Source organism: Lepidothrix coronata, unplaced genomic scaffold (assembly GCF_001604755.1).
Source record: "Lepidothrix coronata isolate B3197 unplaced genomic scaffold, Lepidothrix_coronata-1.0 Scaffold40, whole genome shotgun sequence".
In the NCBI taxonomy this organism is placed as follows: Eukaryota; Metazoa; Chordata; class Aves; order Passeriformes; family Pipridae; genus Lepidothrix; species Lepidothrix coronata.
This window is the reverse complement of record NW_016690220.1, coordinates 2,489,829-2,511,505: the sequence shown is the minus strand read 5'-3', so window position 1 is coordinate 2,511,505 and position 21,677 is coordinate 2,489,829. Positions and strand designations below refer to the sequence as shown.

Here is a 21,677-nt window from a genome sequence, read left to right as displayed (position 1 = left end):
CTTTGAGCTTAAAATTTTTCAGCATAGTAATACAAAAGCGTTATTATAGTTGTTGACCAAGTAAAAGACCCATGATGTTCATGAGTTTAATGGGAATGGTGATTGTTTTCCACCTCCTTTGTAAGATTATTTTCCACCTTCTTTGTAAAACTGTTCTGACCAAAAAGGTCAGCAAATCTGCCCTTAAGCACTGTTCTTTTTAAATTTTCCTCTGTTCAGTTTCATCCCCCTGTGCCTAGTCATACTTTCTTGTATTATCTTGAAGAAGTTTTCTCTTTCCTCAGTGTTTATCCTTCAAATAATTCTAGATGCTTGACATATTCCCTCTAGCCATTACAAAATCCCACTATAGTTATTTTGTTCTTTTAATCTTTCCTACTGAATTCCTATGTTCAGTCCATATGGAGCTGGACTATTATTTCAGTGATCCAAGAGGAATACATAGAGTGATACTGTAAAACTAATATATTTCATATCTTCCTTTAGTGAAAAGGGTTATAAGTTAGTGCTAGTAACACAACTATCTTCCTGTATATTAATATGCAGTTGAGACTAATCATATGATTTTGGTATGACTGAGTTACTTTATAATTTCTTTTTCAGTGTCACACAAACTATATTCCAGTTTGTGGATCAAATGGAGACACTTACCAAAATGAATGCTTCCTCAGGAGAGCTGCTTGCAAGCATCAGAAAGAGATAACAGTGGTATCAAGAGGACCCTGTTATTCTGGTATGTAAAACATCACTTTGTGTCGCTAATGAATGGTGGTTTATGGTTAGCTCTTTAGTTTTGCCCTTAATTCCAGCAATTATAATTTTTATGCTTTTCATAGAATGCAATAGTGTGGAAACCCCATGTCCTCTTTAGCAATGGAATATTTTTATGGAGAAGAAATCTGATACATCTTCTGATATGCTAACAGGTTAATAAATAAACATTAAAAGTTGAAATACTTTATCTGGGAAAATAGATTGTGAATGCTTCTGTGGTGTTTATAAAGGAGTCTTGATATTCATCAAAAGGCTTTCAACAAGTTTGGAGCAGACTTCAAATTAGTAATTTCTTAAGGACTTTTATTTTTTTTGGATATACAGAATTAATGTGACATCCAACAAGTGACACTGATCATCCTGACTGCCACTCTACCTGTATCCAAGGCATCATCTTTGACTTTGGGTCATTGAAAATATGCATAACTTACAAAATTATGCTACCTCATATTTCTAATGGACTGGCCTTTTTTGTCTTTCTACGCACATAAAGCATAGATTTTCCACACGTTTAAAATACACAGGACAGATTTTCACTGTCTTGATTATTACAACACGCTCCTGGGCACAGAAACTTTAGCCACCAGAGGTCTTCTGAACCTCTGGACAGATTCAAAGCTGTTGATACCACACACATGGCTGGCTTTCTCTCAATGAGATTAAATGACTCGGTAGCATCAACAGCTGCATTCTTTGGTGCATAAATAACACACACAAAAAATTAAGTTTTAGGACATCCCTCGTCTTTGGATACACACTGCTTACTCGGATTAACCTAAACAAAGTTCTGTCTATACAGCAGCCAAAAGCATGACAATGGGTCAGATGCGCACTCCTTGCTAGCTTTATGTTGGTTAATTATCAATGACAGTTTAGAGGTATCAGGCTGGAATTCACTAGTAGCTGCAGCATATTATCTGGAAATTAGGGTAAATGCATGGGCAGTGTACCTAGGCCAAGTCCTTGCTGCTGCCAGTCCCACAGCTACTTCATTTAAATGCAGATAGGCTGTGTTTCACACCAGCTGCTCTAATGCCTTTGCACAGACCCATACTGAGGTTTGGCTCTTGTTTACTAAGGCCCAAAACAATCTCTGTTGTTGGTCCTAGTACTGAAGGAAACCTGTGTTTTATGCCCAGCACAGAAGCATAATTCCAGCATTCCTCAGGCAGATGACTGAATGTACCTTCTTTCCTAGTCTCTCACCTGTAAATTATCACCAGATGCTTCAGAAGTAGGAAAAAAGTGCAATACAGTTTTAGAGCACTCACACATTCCTATAACAACATCCAAGAAGGTTTGAACTAAGGATGTATAAGTAAATAGTGTTTTTTAATTTCATGTCCAAATTATTTTAAGATACAGATACACAGCATGAAAGTTTCTTTCTCTCACAAAAAAAAATTCTAGGGTAATGTTTGGGAACAACAAGAAGTGTTTGTTTTTATATGCATTCTACTCTACTAAGAGAAAGAAATTTCAAAAGTTGAAAAGTTGATTCTTCTCAGCCTTAGCTTGCTGGCACCTAATTACTAACTTACTCAGATACTATGGGAATTTTTTTTTACCTTCCTCTCCTTTTCTTTAAGTCCTACATAAAACTCGGGAAACACAGCCAAATTTCTAGCGCTTAGTGTAACAGATCAAGAAACGTGCTGAAACACAACTGTCCAGAAAGTCCTGAGAACACATATCTGAAACTGAAGATGTGATTCAGGCTGCATACTGCATTTGCACTGGTGCAATTTTAAGTGCTTCAGCAGAGCTCTGCTAGAATGGTACTTGCTGCTTCCCAAGTGCCTGATGCAGTTCGGGTGGTGTGAGAATATTGGATGATAAAAGCCATCATCTGGAACCTCTCCATGCCCTGCGTTGGATTGTAGATCACCAAGATGGCAATATATTTGTGCTTTTGATCTATTACACGTATTATGGAGAAGCAAATACCCAAATTAAAAAATCTTTTATAGACCCCCATTAATTTTCACTGTGTGCCTTTGAATTTGCTATGAAAATGCTTTGTTCTAGGACATCATTGAGAGCCAGTGGTTTCCTGTCAGAGTTGTTTTTTCAAAGCAAGGTTTCATTCTGGAGGGATGCACCCCAGACAATAGGATGAAATTCCCCCTTAGTGTTGTAGCAACTATTTAATATTTAAAGTGCATCATACTTCTGAATCTCATACTTCCCATTTGCTAAGGATTGATACATTCTGAAGCTACAGCACTGGAACAGACTATACTGAGTGATTTAGTCACTAAATCATTATTCTATTTCTTGTCAGGTAATGTTTTGATTAAATTTTTACGGACATGGGTGATTTAGCAGCATATTTATATATTTATTTCCTTTATCTGAGGGCTGTCAGAGTTTCTGAGATTCTAAAATAAGCAATGTTCTGAAAAAGAGTCAATTATAGGTGCTTTAGGAATAAACAAAATGCAAGTTTTGACGTTAAAAATGGTGGTTTAGAGAAATGAAAGAGAATGTATGTCTGAAATGTCGGGACTGCATATACAGGTCCTGATATTGATTTTGACTGCTGCCAGATTTATATTATATGCACATGAAAATGTAACCACACAATGATGTAGTACTTGATTGTACTAATAGATTCTCAGTGTACTGTATATATTTGGAACCCACAGTCCATTGCTTTGTGTTGGGATCTCTAAGTTTAAAAAAAAATAAGGGGGGGGAAAGCTGTTTGCAGAACTAGAAACAAACACTTCATTTCCGTTAGACTGAAGAATTTATTCTCTTAGGAGTGGCTCATGGAAGGGTGTGCTTACTTAAAATTTGTCAGTGGACTCTTTGCCCTCCTGTTTGTTAACAATTTGGAGCTGTTGCCCTCAATGGATTCAATTTTCATACTACTTTGAGTTGAAAGCCGCTCTCCTGAATGAGAGAGGCTGCAGGCTCTTTTGGGTTTGGGTAGTTTTTTCTGCCTCTGCACCAAAGCAGACCTACAGTACAGAAATGGCTCCTATTCAGAAAAAAAAAAAAAAAGAAAAGAGGGGATTCTGACTGTAGCCTAGTGCTTACAGCATTCAGATGCTGTGCCTGATCCAAGTGCTTATTTGTATTTTATCCAGAAACTCCTTCATGGATAAAAACAGCTTGCAACAGAAGCCTACACATTTGTGTATAAGCATATTTTTATAGAATTATGGAATCATAGAATCTGGTTTGGTTTGAAAGGGACCTTAAAGATCATCTAGTTTCAAACCCCCTGCCATGGGTAGGGACACCTTTCACTAGACCAGGTTGCTCAGACCTCCATCCAGCTTGGCTTTTAACACTTCCAAGCATGGGACATCCACAACTGTTTCAAAAACAATTTGTTTCAGTGCCTCACCACCCTCACAGTAAAGAGTCTTTTCCTACTATCTAATCTAAACATTCTTTTTTTAGTTTGAATGCATTTCCCCTTATTCTCTCACTACATGTCCTTGTGAAAAGACCTTTTCTACCTTTCTTGTAGGCTCTCTTCAGGTACTGAAAGGCCACAATTAGGTCAGCACCCCCCAAGTCCTTCTTGGCAGGGCTGATCTCAGTTTTTATAAGTCTACTTGGAAAAGGGTGGCTCAAGTAAAGGTGGAGGTCAGTCACTCCTTCTCTAATTACTGACCAGTGGCTGTAGGAATGCTGTTTGTGTTCAGCATCTTCACTTACTTGAGCATCTTTCTTGATAGATCTTGGGTACATGGAGATGACTTTTGGAAATCCTGAATTCATTAAGAGCCTGAAAAGAGCAGGGTTGTTTGTCCAAGTAAGCTTGAAAAAAGTGCTACTCTTCTAACCAGCAGCTGCTTGGAAAAATCTAGCCAAGGCTCAATAAAAACCAGGAACACCAGATTAGTTTAGCATGGTTACCCTGGAGATGAGAATCCTCGCACAGCTCCCAGGGAAAAGTTGAAAATTGATACAGTGTTATAGGGGATGACACTTTTTTTGTTTGTTTGTTTCTTGTGATCTGAAAAGTGGGAAAGGATCTATCCCGTTTCTATGATGTCCTGCCAAGTGGGTTTCATGATCTATAGAGACAGGTAGTCTGAGCATCAGCTCTATAATTTACATGAATCTCTTGTTACAGCCCATACTGTCTGTGTGATGGTACCTTCCCTGCCACACAGCATGTGGGCTACAACCAGAGCCCCTCATGCTGGGGCTGAGTGGTATTTCTCACCTCAGGGCTAAACACACAGGGGAAAGCAGTCAGTTAGAGCTGGAAATAAAAACATGGAACAAGTTGGGTTTCTTTGAGATGTTTTAGCCTTTGTTTTTCACATGAATTACATGTTGAACTTGCTCATATTTGTACATCAGTTTGCTCTGCCCCCAAACAGCTTATGGTGCAATTTCACCACTACAAATAAGCCTATATACTTAATTCATATAAGTAAATTACACTCCTTCAAATTTCTTAATGAAGCAATACCACATCATAAGGCATATTTCTCAGTGACTCAGCAATGACATTTCATACGGGATTGTCTTCTTTGTCAGTAAAGTGGGTCAATATTGATGGAAGAAGAACCCTTCTGGTTTTTGCGTTGATTTCTATAAAGTAATAAACTCAGTCTGTTAGACACAGAATAGTGGTATAGGAGGACAGAAAGGAAAATTTAGGCAAAAGAAAAACAAATCTCTATTCCTGATACCTCATGTGACAGGAGATTATTTTTAATGTGTGAAATGACCCAGTAACGTGGAATTTCACAGTTTCATCCACTCACTAGAGGGAATTATTCTTAGAAATATAGCTCCTTAAAGAAAAGCGGAGGAGGGAACTGAGCAAATGGAGGGTTTGGTCTTTCCTCTGATGTGAACAACAAGCTCATGTGTGGAAGTAAGAACTCCCCACTCCTCTCTCTGTCTGGCCTCCCTCTTTCCTGTTTGTGGAAATAAATTCAGCTGCTTTCTCCATCACCAAAGCAGGCATGAAAAGAGAGGTGTGTGATGAGCAGAGTGTAGGCTCTGCTCCTCTCCTCATCTTCCAGAGAAGCTAAGCTAATGGGCGTGGGGAACATTCACTGACAGTAGTTGCCATCGAATCCTCTCTCTCCTCCTCCTTTGAGCAAGAAAGGCTGAGGGAGGTTTGTGACTCAGAACGTGTGTTTTAAGGGCTTGTCTTTACTGCTGTGCTAGCTGAAGACTATGAAGAGTGCTGCCCAGTGGGATGCATATACAAAATCCCAAGCCAGCTCCATGGTGCTCTGAAGTAGAGTTAGTTGGCCTGGGGTTGTGAGGAAGCTCAAGTCCTGCTGACACTTTAACTGCTAATGCAAATGAGATCAAGTCAAAAACTGTCACTCATCAGATGCTAATCCAGTCAGTCAAATGTCAGTGAAATAACTGTGCCGTTAAAGCATTTTATACGAAGTGATTGTCTCAGCTGAGAGGAGTTATTTTGTCATTAGGTGACTTAAGTCATCTTTGAGAAGTAGTTTTCTTCTGGAGCTACTTCTGCAGTCAGGTTATTTATGCATTACTCCTTGCAATACCACTCCTGGGGCCACAGGGTAAAATAAAATAAACATTCCCAAAATCGGACTTTGTACTCTTCATCTCTTTTAGGTTTAACAAATTTGAATCTCTAACAGTTGAAAAAAGGCTAAGAAAGCAATGTAATTTCAGTATTGAATGATGCTGTTCCTTGAGTAAAATTGTCTTGACAGGGAAGAGAGAGACTAGGGCATAGTGAGCATGGGCAAACTGTATTAAAGGATGCCAGACTTTATGTGGGATGTTTGTTTTTACAGCTGGCTCATGAAATGTAACATCTGTGTAATGTTTAACAGTGACAAGTTCCTGAACAAACAGCTGCTCCTGGAGCAATATTTTCATTTGCTTTCTCTTTTTTTTCTCCCCCTCTGTTTCTTTTTCAGATAATGGCTCTGGGTCAGGAGAAGGAGGTGAGTATCAAACTCCACTAAAACTTACTTTTGGTCTCTCCTTTCTTACTATATGTGTGTCAGTTTTACGTACATAGCTGGTGTATGAATTAAGGAAAAATTATGACGACTTACAATAAGCTTTAATGTTGCAGTTTTATTGGACCATCTCAGAACAGTATTTGAATGGGAATAGGCTATAGTGTGCATTTAACCAATGTCGTTCTTTCAGATTTGACCTATATAACTTTTCATTGTTACCAGCAATACAGCGCAGTATTTAGTTCCTGTATTTCACCTGTATTTCTCTCCTGGAAGAGTCCATTCACAATAAGTTTCTCACTCTTTTTTTTTTCCTTGCGTTCATTTCCTTAGTGTCTAAAACATCTAGTTATTACTTTATCCTTCATCAAACTTGTTGCCTAAAATATATAATTACTACATTATGATATCTGCTTATATAAAATATTTTACAGGTTTCTGTTCAAAGCTGTATATTCCAAGAGGGGATGTAGCACAGCTGGTACTAGTAGTAATCTTCTTCCAAGGATTAACAAAAATAATAATAAAAATTTAGAGGGAGAAAAAGGGGGTGGGGGGAAAGAAAAGAAAAAGAGGAATGACTGTGGGGGTTTTCCCGGCTCTGGGTCCCCCCGCGCCGCCGCTCCACGCGCGCTTTGTCCGGGCTTNATAGATGTATACAGACACAGACAAACTGTTTTACTTTTAGTCTTTGCTTGTACTAAGAAGATGTTGCATTTCATACTGTTGGGACTGAGTTTTGAAATATTATAAATCTTGTATAATATTGTTCATGAAAATGTACCTTTGGTGGAAAACCATCAATGGCATCACATTAACAGTTAACTTTTCAAAAATCTTGAGCTAACTCCCTTTTTTTCCTGTATTGAGGTGAAGGGGAGGCATTTCCCTCCCCTTTAATAAGATGCTATCAGTAAATTCCTGGGCTGTGGCTAGCACATGGCCATTCTCACCTTTGCTTCCTTTTGAGATAATGTCTGAAGGAACAATCTTCTGCTCAGACAATACAGGTGACTTTTTTCTGATGCTCTTCTTCCTGTGATTGCTCTTTCCCCAGCTCTGATTGCTTCTTCTTCTGTCTTTGTTACCCAGACTGTTTTTCCACTACAGCTGCTCCCTGTAAGCGGAGCATTTCTTGCCTCAGTACTGCTATGCAATTCTTGTAGGAGACAGATGACAGTAATTTAGTCCATGTTTCACTTTTATTTTTAGAACAGTTTTAGAAAAGTTTGAATGCTGTTGAGATTTTTTTTTTTGCAGTATTTACCAACTGCATCCAAAAATCCCCATTAAAGTCCCTTGTAAATGTTACTGTGTTGGTTTGGAAGGGATTGGCAGCCGACTGACAGATGTCGGGATTCTTTAGGTGATTTTATGAGCAGTTTGGAGAAAAGTAGGCTAGAACATGCTGTGTTTCGTTAGCTACTCTCTGTAGAGGTGAAAGGTCCATGTTCAAATATACTCATTGCTTGATTTAGGGCAGGAGACTGAACCCAAGTCCACTAGCTCCTTTTAACAGAGGCCCAAATGGGTCTCTTTGTCATTGCTGTTCTTTTTGTTCTCACTTGAAATATTCATTGGGCGTGGGACAAAGAGATGGGGAGGAAGGATGCATGCTATTGAAAGCCTTTGTTAGCTGGCACTCAGCATGCCAGTGAATTTGAATTATTTATGCAAAAGAGAATGGCATCAGCCTAGGAGATTTGGTGGTCCCTCAATACCTTGCAGAAGTGGTTGGTGCATTGTCTTGGGAGATGGAATATGTGGATTCAGTTCACTTCAGGCAGAAAGAACTGAATCTGGTTCCCCTGGCCCCAGGTGAGTACCTGCATTGCCTGGGTATTGGATAGAGAAGGAACCATGTACCCACTGTGTCCTCCAGCAGTTTTGTGGCATCAACCCTTCATTTATTTGGGTTTCTTCTGAGTGCCTTTGGGCCAACTGAAATGTTCCTGCTTCTATTCAGTATTAAAACAAGTGAGTTTAGTTCTTAATTTTAGATTTAAAGAAATAATATAAAAAATGAGAAATTGAAAATCCTACTTGGCACTTTTTTTTTCTTAAAATACATCTAGGCTATTTGTGACACACTGAATTATTTTTGTCCCTGTGCACCTTTCTCACTAAATTGGGTGTTGGGTAATACTTCTGCAGAACAGTTAGTTAGCATTTTCTGTGTCTGAAAACAATCCTTCAAAGAATGGAATCCACTGTTGGTTTGGTTATTGAACTCTGCTCTGGCCAAAAATTCAAGGATAGTTTTGTACTCACAGTATTTTTGTATCTGAAATTGGTTTTGTTCCATAATTCAAGTAACTATATAAGTGTTACAAGGAAACATTAAAAACCTAAGAGACCTATCCCACGTTAGGGGAATTTAGAATTAACCAAACTTCTAGAAGAGTGATGAAACCTATTGAAGAAACATTGTTTGGAATGCAGACAAGAAGAAAGGATAGGATCTCAGGCAGAGGATGACCTGCACGGTGGAAGTGCTCAGTGGTGCACTCCACAGTCCTGCCTCCCTCCTTCCAGCTGTGGGACTGACTGCAGTACAACTCCTTCCTGGCCCAGCTTTTGCCATTTTCTTTTAGGGGAAATCAGGATATGCTGAGACAAAATAATCACACATGCCTGAATGTTTAATATCATATTCTTCGATAAGGGTGCACAAATGGGAATCAAATTGCCTGGAGAGACTCTGCGCCCTGTAGGTTAGGTACAGCTACTGCTTGGAAGCAGAAGGAAGCTTCAATGGAAGTGGAAATATGCAAAGAGTGAGAGAGAGCCAGCAAGTGAGCAAAATGCTAGCTTAGAGATTTGTTTTCTTCCTAGGATTTACATTTCCAGCTGATAATCACAGAATCAGTGTTTGCTGTGTTTCTTATACATGCAGTTGGTGTGATTGTGTATGCACCAGTGATGCTTGCACACACAGAATGGATAAGTGCAGCTGCTTGTTCAGGAAGCCTTGCAATGGCTGTGCAGATTAGTTTGCTGATATATTTTTAACTTTGAAGGAAAGTACATGAAGAAAGTGTCTGAGTTGTGCTCTTCAGTTGCTATAGCTCTGCCTGTGACAGTCTCCACTGCTGAAATTAGCTGTTTGACTCATGTGCAGCTAAGATTTGTGCTACTGGTTCACACTGTTCTTTTTCATTATCGAAACACAGAACAAGCTCATTAATGATTCTGAAACTTGACTTGATGCAGATTTTCCCTCCTACTCCCAAACTGTGTGATGGTGAATGCATTAATTTTTTTTTTTAAACGATATTTAGAACCAATTAAAAAACCCACAGAAGTCCTCTTCCTCAAAGACTGTTTAGATGTTATCTTTCCTTAGAAGTTGTCATGTACCACAAAAAAAAGCTACTGGTTCAAGTTCTCCCCGAATCATGTTTACTGTTGCGAAGATACTAGATTTTAGGAAAAGAATTAAGAGTGGAAGAATTGTCTCAGTACGCCTGAATGAGGTGAAGTAATAAATTTTTTAAGGGTGACACAATTGTCTAGTTGCCCTCTGACATTCTGAATAACTATTTCCATTTTCTGTGCTCTGATAGCACAATATTAATGAAAGGTTGTAATAAAATTACTCATTTTGCTAATTTCAGAAGTCTGAACTTTCAATTAGCATCATAAAACTTGCAGTTATGAACCAAACAGTTGGTCACTTGTGGCAATGGATATCCTGAAGCTGCTTTGAAGAAGAGAATATGATTGTTAATTCAAAAATCAGAGAAATTTCGAAAACCTCAGTATTCTACCATTAGGTTTCACCCCTACAGAAAGCAATGTCAGAGAGTGGGGACTCCGACCTGAAAGAGTTGCTTAGCTGGGGTCACAGCTGAAGATAGTGGGATTTGCATTAAATTTGCATTTAAGATGTGAGCTTCTCTCTGTATTCTCTTATGTATTCTGTTCTGAAGAATACAGTCATAAAACTAGGTACTAAACCACTTTGTTTAAACACTGTTTTGTTAGAGTTTGAGGCAAAACTGGTGAAGGAAAAGGTACAGGCTCAAATTTGTGTTCATCTCTGACAGTTATAAATTGCAACACTATTTGACCTGCTGAATGTACTTCCACAACTTGTAGATTGGGGCAAAAAAATGATCTTCAGGCTGTCATATTTACATAAAAACGTAGATTGCTAGCTTACAGCTGTCATGTTGACTTTGCGATATAGTTAGGCCTTTGCAAGGATGTGTTGAAAAACATCAGCATTTGTTACGTGCACCGTAAAAGAGCTAACAAATGGCAATGACTTTTCAAGCCAGCTTCTCAGAAACAAATTACTGTCTTAGAAGAGGCAGGGTGTGCTCTGGTAATCAGCCAACAAGGGTGAGATTTCTAAGTGTCCTTCTGTGCCCATAACATTAATTTTTAATTCTTTTTGTTCAGAGTTTATCTGTGTACCTGAGGAAAATGCACTTTTGATATTAAAAAAGATGTAATGTTAGTTAGACAGATGGCACCCAATCATTTCAGGCTTTTAAGCTAAGAAAATAACATGCTTGCAATACATATAGCTAAGTTAATTATTATTAAAATAATTTGTTTTGAATTTCTAATCCCTCTGAAATTTAATAGCTGAAGTATCTTGTGATGAACATCTAGCAGATTGCATTTAGTAATTAATAAATTGATATACAGTATGTGCTTTTTACCAGGCTGCCATCTGTTCCTTTCGTCACTGGGGACAACACTTATCCAGTAATTGTCACACAGTCAGGGTGGAATAAACACACAGAGTTTAGAACCTCGAATTTTTTTTATTCTAATTTGTAACAGTGCTACTGATTTGTTTGAATGTATTTTAATATGACTGCAGAAACTCAATGCTGATTAACACCCTGAATAGGAGATAACATCATATATAATGGTGTGAGACTTAGAAAGATTTAAGTGCAGATTCCATCACGTGACTTGTCACTGAGTATCACTTTAGCTTCAAATAGCCCTATTTATTTCTGTCAAGATTCTTCTTGACATAGATAAAATTAACACTGAAATGAAACTTGCAAGAATTACTGTGTTTTCAACAAAGGTTCATAAAAGCAGAGGCAAAGGGCCTAAATGTTTAGGCATTCTGTTGGTGGAAACTTATTCTAAGCAGGTTTTTCAAGGAAAGCTAGAGCTTGCTTAGAAGGATGCCAAAGCCAAGGGCACATAAAGACAGATTCCTCTTGCCTCTTGTGCAGGATGACAGGTAGCAAATGAGAGCAGTTTCATCTCATACAGCCTGCATAGGACCTACAGAAAGGCATTCAGTGTGATCATGAAATTGTGGGACACCTGCATTGGCTTCTGATGACTTTCTTGTCCTTTCTCTTTTCCACCATCATCTACTCATGCATAATTTTCCTGGTGCTTACTCTGAAGTTGTTGCGTCCCTTTGGAGCAAAAGGAGTTAGCTGCATTTGAAGCAGGGCACTGGAGTGAATGGTTATTAGAGTTCTCCAACTGGAGGTTTCAGCAGTATGAAAGCTGATCCAGTCTCGCAGTATGCCAGCTTTTCCCACCATTATCCACAATATCATATGCACAGAAGCAAGCCAGAAGTTATAGCTGTCAGGTGTGTAAAATACCTAACACATGACAAGGGTAGTGCTGGTAGGGAGTCCTACAGCGCACATCCTGGCATCCTTTGCTTATAAGTGCGCATGCTGTCATTCTCATAACCACTGGGAAAGCATATCACCTTGGCTGAGTTGTGATTAGGGAATCAAACTTCAAACTCCCCTCCTTCAGGCACCTTAGTCATAAATAGACCCGGCATCCTTGTGTTAAACCTGTAATGCCCCTTCTTGCACAATCAAATTCCAAAGGCTGTTGCCTTTACTGGAGCACACTTACAGCTGCAGTGTGTGGTCTGCATTGCATGGGGAAACAATCTCTCTGCTGCACCAAGCCAGGCTTTGCTACTAAGCCAGTTGTGTGGTTGGATAAGAGAGCAGGACCTTCCACATTGCCAAATATTGCTTCTACATATGATCCAGCAGCGTGGTCAAGAAAATTCAAGACATTGCTTGCTAGAAACTTGTGAACTAAGAGCAGTTGTCGCACTTGTTTTAAATATATACTTTAAGACAGAAGAACAGGTTTGCAGCTTTGTTTCAAATTATGGGAACAATCTGCATTTTAACTAAGTATGTCATTAAAGTTGCCCTAAAAATTAATGGAAGGTTGGATAAGTCACTGAACTGTTGAGTGAATTGCAGTCCTTAATGTGTGATTCTGTGGACTGTGGTATTTTGAGAGGAATTTCCAGCACTGGCTGTACTGAAGGAATCACAGTCTAATCATGAGATGGGGATTCTTCTGTACTTTGGGTTGCAGAAGAGGAATTTCTGTGGCCCTTCCCATTTTTCAAAAATATTTTTGAGATTAGTTTCTCCCATGAGATACTGCAAAAACCACTATACTCCCAAATCAGATAGGAATTGATTTTCAGAGAGGCTTTTCCAGGCAAAGGAATCTTTATTCTATCTGCACATAACTACTGAGGAGTTGGAGCTCTCCACAAGCTCCCCCGACTTCACTGTGAACAGTGATAAATACAGATATACAGCACAGCTCCCTTTCCAAGCCATGCCTTAGGGCAGAGCAAACCTCACCTTGACACAGACGGATGCTTTTGCTGAAAGCCCTCAGCAGAAACCGAGCCGTATTACCATTGTAGGAACACACAAATGAGTTGCTGAGGGAAGCAATTTACTGCTATCCAATTCCTCTAGAGCTGCTGTCCATTTACAGGCTCCTACCCTGCAGCTCATAAGGTACAGCTGGCTATCTTCTGCAGAGGAATAATGACTTGAGAAGTGTTAGGGAGAACAGCAGCTCAGAGAGACAACTGGGAGTCACTGATCCTATCCTTGTGCCTCATTTCTTTTGAAGGACAGAGCATTAATGAGGCACTGCCCTGAAACATGTAAGGAAGCTGAAAAGAGAGGAAAAGTGAGCTTTCACTCAACATGAAATTAGGATGTCAAAGAACAGTATTAAGATACCAGCAAAACCAAGGAGAAGAAATTCTGTAATCATCTATTGATCAATATTAGAAGCTTGCATAATAAACAAGAGGAGGTTCAATTGCTCATTTGGGAGCATATTTTGACCTAATTGTTGTTACTGAAATCTGCTGGGAAGATCTGATTCACTGGAATATTAAAATTAATGACTACAACCTATGTAAGAACAATCAAATGTGGGGGAGAAAGGATAAGGGAGGGGCAATCTGTCAAGGGATACATTGCCTATTTGAACACATTTACACCAGAGAAACATGCTCTCAAATATTAATAGGCTAACTTATTTTAACCCTTCCAGAAGGAAGGGTTCTTTTCCAGTCAGGGCAACGTGGGTGCAGTCAGGTCACGGGCTCTTCAGGCTTTTCTGTGAGCATTTTGACATGTGAATCACACTCTCTTTTGTACACTGTTATTGCTGTTTGTTTTCTTATCTCATTGCTGTTTCCAGTAAATTGTTCTTACCTCAACCCACGAGCTTTACCTTTTGTGCCTCTAATTCTCTTCTCCATCCCACCACAGGGGGGAAGGGGAAGGGAAGGTGAGGGAGCAAGAGAGTGGCGCATGGTTTTGAGAGTCTTGGTGGGGGCACTGAACTGGGGAGTACCATTCCTAAACTGCAACAGAACTCCAGCTTATACTGTATGCGGTGTCTAATGCTGCTGCTGCTGAAACATAATGCAGCTAGTAATGAAAAATACTTCTGAAAATTGTAGGTGACTATCACCTAAGTTGGAAATGTGGCGTCATTATGCATTTATCTGTATTACACCTAATCCTGATGGGTGTAAATTATTAGTACCTGAGATGCAGGTGTTCTTGACTTGCACATATTTATTATGCGAAAACAAATTACTATCGAGATAAATAATTCTGTGCATGAGGTCCAGCAAGTTCTGATCAAGGAAAAAAAAAAGGCCCCACTTTTTTAAAATAAACCTAATTTTAAAAGTTAGAGAAAGCAATTTTAGGGGGGGAAAGGAGAGAGAGAGAATTTTACACCAAATATAGAAACAGTGAATAAGTAGTTGTGAACTCCTGTTTCTGAAAATAAAAATAATTTTGGAGCATTCAGAGGGAGAAGAACTAAAGCTCGAGAGGAAGGATGTATGTGTGTGTATGTGCTACTTCTTTTGCTCCATTACAAAATTGAAATGCTAATAGTGCAGTGGAAGTGCTCAGTAAAACATTATGGTTTCAGTTGTAGTCAAGTCAGATAGTATATATAGTATATATAGGATATGATGAACTATTTTCCATGCTATCAGTACTACAGAAGCACCAACTGTTGAAGAAATAGTTTGTAACAAGGAGATCTGTCTGGTTTGTGCCTGAAAGCTTTAAAAATCAGTGGTAAAGAATTCTCTGGGCTGTTAATGACTCTTTTGTCTCCTTTTGTTCAGTATAATAATGATAAATAATATAAAAATATTTTCAGAAAAGATAAATGTGATGATTGGAGGGCATCAGCCTCTCGTTCTGGCAGCTATCAGAAGCATAGCAGAGAAATAGAAAGTGGAAAAATCAACTGAGTACCAAATTAAGGGAGAGGAAATTGTTTAATGGCAGTTGCCATGAGTTCATGGAAAACCTTTTTGGAGAAAATTACCTTTTCTAAAGTTTATTTTTACAAGAAAGTTGTTTGTACAACAGAACATTGTATGTAAGTGTACCACCTCAAAACTGTAACCTTTCTCAGCCAGGTGCAATCTCTAATCTCCCACAAATCTAAGTAACTAGAGAGCACAACATCCATGCAGAGCACATCTAACATGCAAAAGTACTGCAAATCCATAGATAGTTAAATGTTAAGGAATCATTAGAAAATGAGTGTGTTTCTAGAGACTGTTCTTGGCCTTGTGATCCCTTCCACTGGTGACCTGGGAGAAAATGAGTCAGTACTGATTTGGTGTGGATGACAGGGAACAGGTCACTGAGGTAACAGGATGTGTAAACAGGAAGGATTTTAATGTCTGAGGACAGAGTTATCTCTAGCTAGTCCAGGATCTAGGTGATTTTTCCTTGATGTTGGCCTCTGTACTACAGACTGTTGACCCTGAAAAGGACTCGTTGGGGAATAAGGTGGATAATAAAGTAAATGTGAACAGTGATGGTCAGTGCAGAAAAACGGTCAAAAAGTGATATGATTGTTGGGTGTTTAAACTGAAGAATGTCACAGATGGTATTTGGCTTTGATGACAACTCTTCTGGAGCAATATGTCCAGCTCTGGTACCTGTAACTCCAGAAGGTGTCAACATACTGGCAAAGGGCACCAAGGGTAATAAGAACAGCAAAAGGGGAAATACCACAAATGAAAGCCATGAGCAGTGCCATTTGTTTAATTTATTCAAACCATAGGAGATCATTTATTGGTATTGAAAAATGAAATCTGACACTAAAGGACACTTTAAAATGCCAAATGCAGGCATAGGAATTCGGTATCTAGAAAGAAGGAAAAATAAAATGAGATATACATTTGTAAAGATAAAGGCAAATGACCCCTATGGCAACTTCGTAAGAGTGGTGATAGAATTTCTACAGTGGCAATTATGTAATAAAGTTTGATATGTATTAATCTCTGGAAAATGCACAACATGCTTTAGACAGAAGTCAATTTGAGAGTCTCGCCTGCACTGTTTTTCATGGAAACCCAGTCCCAGAGGTAGGAGGGAGAGATTCCTTTCAGCTAAAATCTGGGAAAATTAGGAAGGACTGTTGTGGCTTTCTTTTTCCTGTTTACATTTAAAGAATGTAAATGCAGCTGTTTCATTGGTGGTGTTTGATTTACTGTTGCTACAGCACATAAAGCTGCTATGAGAAAAGGAATCACTTTGATCTCTGTCCATCCAACAGCCTTGTGTAGTGAGGCCGTGCACCACCACGGTACTGTGATACTTTAAGTGGTTTTCAACTCCCTCTGAAGATTTCTGTGGTTCTTTTCCTTTGTTTCGGATATCCAGCTCTCCTTTATCATTTTGTTAAAAATCAAAAATAGGAGTGGCTAATGGTAGTGAAACAGTAAGAGTATAATTTATTTCTCTTTTACTTGGTGAAGAGTTTTGATGTCCGTGTCAACAGTAAGATTGGTGTAAATGTTTTTAAGATCAGAATATTCAAGATATTCATTTTACTTTTTAGGATACATAGCCTTTCTACTAGTTTCTTGTTAAGATGAATTTTTTTTCTTTTATTCCTGCAGAACTAAACAAAGTAATCTGTAAAATACACCACAGCATATATGATATATGAGCATTGTCTAATCTCATAGTTGGGAATCAAAAAGGGGAAAAATGCAAGCAGTAACCTTGCATAAGGATATCTATAATTAAAGACTGCCAGAGAAAATACTGTTTAAATGCCCAGTACCTAATATTCAAGGACAAAAAAAAGGACAGGATTTATACATTATCGGTGCCAATTAAGAGTAAATGTGACTGGGACATACGTCAATGCCAGTTATGTGTCTGGTGGAGCGGGAATAAATAAAAATGACTGAAATAAGAATAAAGGGAGAGCCAATCAATGAAGCACTAGTGTTTTCAGGGATGCTTTTCTATCACTGGTACCGTTCTACCACCCTCCAATTGACTGATTTTGAAAAGAGGAGCACTATTAAGCTTAATAGATTCAATAATATACAATAGCTTCATTTTGACAGTATTCTTGAAGGCAGGTGGATTTTGGTAAGCAAAATCAGACCTTAATTTGAAAATCATGCTTTCTGTTAACAACACTGAATTTTTTTTCAGAGTATGAAGGATCTGGGACAGAAGTTCAGAGAAAACACTCAAAATGTGGAGTTTGCAAATATAGGGCTGAGTGTGATGAAGATGCAGAAAATGTTGGGTATGTAATGTTTTCTTTAACAATATCACTGAATAAAAGGGGAAAAATGTTAAAAGAAAAGAAAAAGTACATGATCTTGACTTGTTTGTACTTGGCTTGTACTTGACTATGTTTGCTCTTACTAATTGAAGATTTAATGCTGTCCAGTAATAATGTGTTTGATATGTGTCTGTAAAGAACAAACTGTCTGCAGTTGCAAGGTAAACAGAGAAAACAACAAAGAGTTGTACTGGACGGTCTTTATATAATAATTTTCAAACAAAGGACCTTGGTTTGTTTTATTCTGCCAACAAAACAACCCAAAACCCAAACAGGAATGCAAAATAATACTGATAATTCATCCCTGAGATTTTTTTCTTTGTGTTCTGCTTGTTCAGAAAGTGTTACAGAAAGTTATTTCCATCAGTGCAAAGCTTGGACCTAAACACGAAGTTGAACTGGGGACCTGAGCCAAAGTCACTGTGACATTTGACCTCTTAGATGCACCCAAGGGAAACTCATTGAGAAATATTAATTACTTGTCAAAGTTCAGAACAAATTATCAAGAAAAAAAGAAGCTTTTAAAGACAATCCATAATGCAGAAGCAGATGCACCCAATCTCCCCACTCAAGGTACTTGGTGGTTAGAGTATACCCTGGCTGTCAGAAAGGGCAGAGACATCATGGAGGAAAGGACTTCTTTAGACAGCCCCATGAGGCATTAAAGGTTTTATGAGAGGTAAAAGAAGTTCCACCTGACAGGGTTTTGCATTCCCATAGCCATTGTCCTGGCAGTGGACACCAGTGTGGAAGAGGCTTAACTAAGGTCTGGGCTGATGGCAGGCACTGGGGTTGCAGCTGCAGACGCGATGCACGAAGATGTTTGAGAGATGTGCACGTGGTACATTTTGTGTACACAGAGGGAACAGCATCTCAGAATAATGTGCTTGAACATCACTAATCGGAGGAAGCACCACTCTCCCTTCTCTTGTCTTCCAGCCAGAATCCATTTAATGTTGAAATATGTCTTAATTGCACAAGACTTTATTTGGGATATCCGCATGAAGACATCTCAGGCAGTAAAGCAGCTTAGCACTAATATTCAAGACGTGTATTCAAGATTAAATCATAACATACAAGGGAAACCAAAATGGTAATAGTACGCATGAATACTAGCACGATACTTCACATTTCATAAAATGCCATAGTACAGAAGTAGGCTTGCTCTTTCTAGGAGAGAAAAATGAGCTGTAGTTGTTGTTATAATACTAATAATTTTCTGCAATATTACCTTGTTCTATTTCATTTATGACTAGCAAGATAGGTATAGATTTGTTTGTTGTATGCACTGAGATGTGCTTTTGGCTTTGGAAAATAAATCCTGAAACATTCAACTTCAGTAAAAGCTTTGCTAGTCTTTCTGCACTTGTGGACCTGGCATTCCTGCAGCTATATAGTATCTATAAGAGAGTTAAAATAAAGTTGAGTGGAAGATTTGTTCTCTACATCCTGCTCATATAAAATGAAACCAAGCTCCTGCTCCTTGACAACAAGAGGAGAGTGGTCTTTTTGTCTCTAAGTTTTTTTTAATGAGTCCTCATTAAAAAAATATGTGGAAACAAAAACTTTTATGTAGAAAATACTCAAAAGTTAGCAAATATTCCCATGAAGGTTATTCACAATTTATTGGATAATTTTTCTTTTTTTTTTTCAGTTTTCAAACCTGTGTAATTTAATTTTTTCTCCAGTATCTTTGACCATTGAAACAGGCTTTGGTGATACTCACTGTTTAGATATAGATTAAATCACAGAAGCAATGGAATTGAAATCTTCTGTTTGGGAAACTTCAGTAGAGTACCCCTTACAAATGCTTTTTACATCTAATTTTTACTCCCTTTCCTTCTGTGTTTCAATGTGGGTTTTAACATCCTAAAATTATATGCAGCACAAGTGTTTTTCATTAGACTTGTATAAACATTGCTGGTCTGAATTATCATTTAATTCAATTTTACACCATATTAAAAACACTATCACCCCTAATTCTAGCTAATCACAGAACACACTAATTTCATAAAAATGTTTTGTTTTTATTTTCTGTTTTAAGACTTGAGAATGGTCACTGAAAATTTTTGAATAGTAGTGCAATGTCTATTGAACCATGAACTAGAAGTACATTTATTTCTGTTCAAGTAGATTTCTTAGGCCTGCATAACCCTTGCTTGCACCTTGTGATGCTAAAACACTTAATAGAGTGTTTACATGATTACAGAAGGCATTTAAAGAGAATTTTGTTTCATCATAGTACCTGGATGAGTTAGCTGAACTGTTTCCTAATGTTTAATAGATAATCTCGAGCCATATTCATGATACATACAGTAAATATACAGTCATGCATTTTTTCATTTTCTTTTCCAAGCTGTGCAATCTGAGACCTCATCTCCTTCTGCTCTGAGTGTTCTTGAGAAGCAATATAGTATTTGTATCCTGATTTTGAATAAGGAAATTAAATAAAAAATAAAGTATTTAGTGCATTGGTGAAAGAAGAGATATAGATGCCAGCAAGTGTTGAGTGGTTTGAGGTAAATGAGCTGGCATTAATGAGGAATCCCAGGACCTGCTACGAGGCCAGCCACCACAGACTGGAGCACAGAATAGGCAGAATTTCCCCCAGTAATGGGAGGATCCTGCTAAAGACGATTTTATTCCATAGAGACTGTGGTTTGTCTTTTGGGCCAGGATAACTGTGAGAGTTCTATGCAAAAAATGGTGGCACCTGCTACTTTCAGTGAAAACTGTAGGATGATCCTTACAACACAGAAACAGGAGCAAGGCCACTTGACATTTCCTGATTTTTGGAGTTGAACTTGCTGATGTCTAAATAGGTTCCCAGTGCTATCATGATGGGAAATGGGCACATGTCAAAGCATGGGAAATTCTGGTTTGGCGTAATGGAAAATGAATACTCAAACATGGTGTCTGGCATTTCCACTCATAGAGATGGCCTGAGCTTGATCAGACACAGCCTTGGGACCAACTTCAAGCAGGGACTGAGACTAGATGACCTCTACACATCCCTCCAAGCCTAAATTTATCTGTGAATCTGTGTGATTACCGAATCTTGATACTTTTTAAAAGCAAATTTGTAAGATCAGTTACACAGAGCTGAGATCCACTCCATATTGCAAGTCAGTGATGTCAAATTTTTGTATTTTCCCCTTTGAAAAAGTTACAGATTTTTTGTTTTCACACTTGGTGTTAAAACATTACGGCTATCTTTTGATCAAAGATGCTACTTAAGCTTTTATTAGGCTAGATCACACACAGTCTGAAGAGCTCAGGCTTTGCACAGAGTTTTGTATCTTCATTTTGTTTGATTTCACAGAAACATTATCTATCTAAACCAGAAATGGCAAAAATGCATAGTAAACTAATCGCAAAAATATAAACAACTTTATAATTTCCACTGCCTCTACAAAAAATTTCAGTGCTGATTCTAAGTGGAGTGATTGAGACAGAAATAGTGTCTGAGGACAGGGTCATCATAAGCAGCATACTTAAAAAAATTGTGTTCAGCTGTTTGCAAATCAGTATATTATTTCTTTATCTAAACGCAAAAAGGAATCAGGTTGAGGAAGCATCACAGAAGTTTATTTCTCCATATTTTTCTTCTTTTTCCATACAACTTGTAAGTATTTTAAAAAGTTGTTAGTTTGTAGTTAATCTTTTCAAGGTCATAGACAATCACTTGTGGATGCACTAGTCCTAAGTTGCATAAACACATAATATTCAATATTGTCCGAACAGTAGTTTTCTGTAAGTCTAAGGTAACAGGGTACAAACAATAGGATTCACGTAGCTTGGCTGTGATTTTTTCCCATTTAGCAACAGAACTGAAACAGGTGGTATATGTCATGGGAAAAGCTGCTGCCTGAAACCATTCAGTCAGTAATATTAAAACACTTTAAATAATACAGCATGAATGCAAAACAAATTAAGACAGATGTGGTTGCAAAATAGTTTTCATCAGTGTAGCACTTAGATCAACTCTTTCTTCAATGAAAGCAGTATAGTATTTGTAATACAACTGTGGCTTTTAGGAACTCT

General features: G+C 38.2%; 1 protein-coding gene across 1 annotated transcript in view; it reads left to right on the top strand.

The window, feature by feature from the left end:
• The window catches only part of TMEFF1 (transmembrane protein with EGF like and two follistatin like domains 1), a 117,802-nt gene that overhangs the window by 72,724 nt on the left and 23,401 nt on the right, over positions 1-21,677 (top strand). Inside the window, exons 3-5 of the mRNA XM_017813164.1 lie at positions 604-733; positions 6,666-6,692; positions 17,498-17,594. Of these exons, the coding sequence (XP_017668653.1) occupies positions 604-733; positions 6,666-6,692; positions 17,498-17,594 (254 nt within the window). The remainder of the gene's footprint in view (positions 1-603; positions 734-6,665; positions 6,693-17,497; positions 17,595-21,677) is intronic.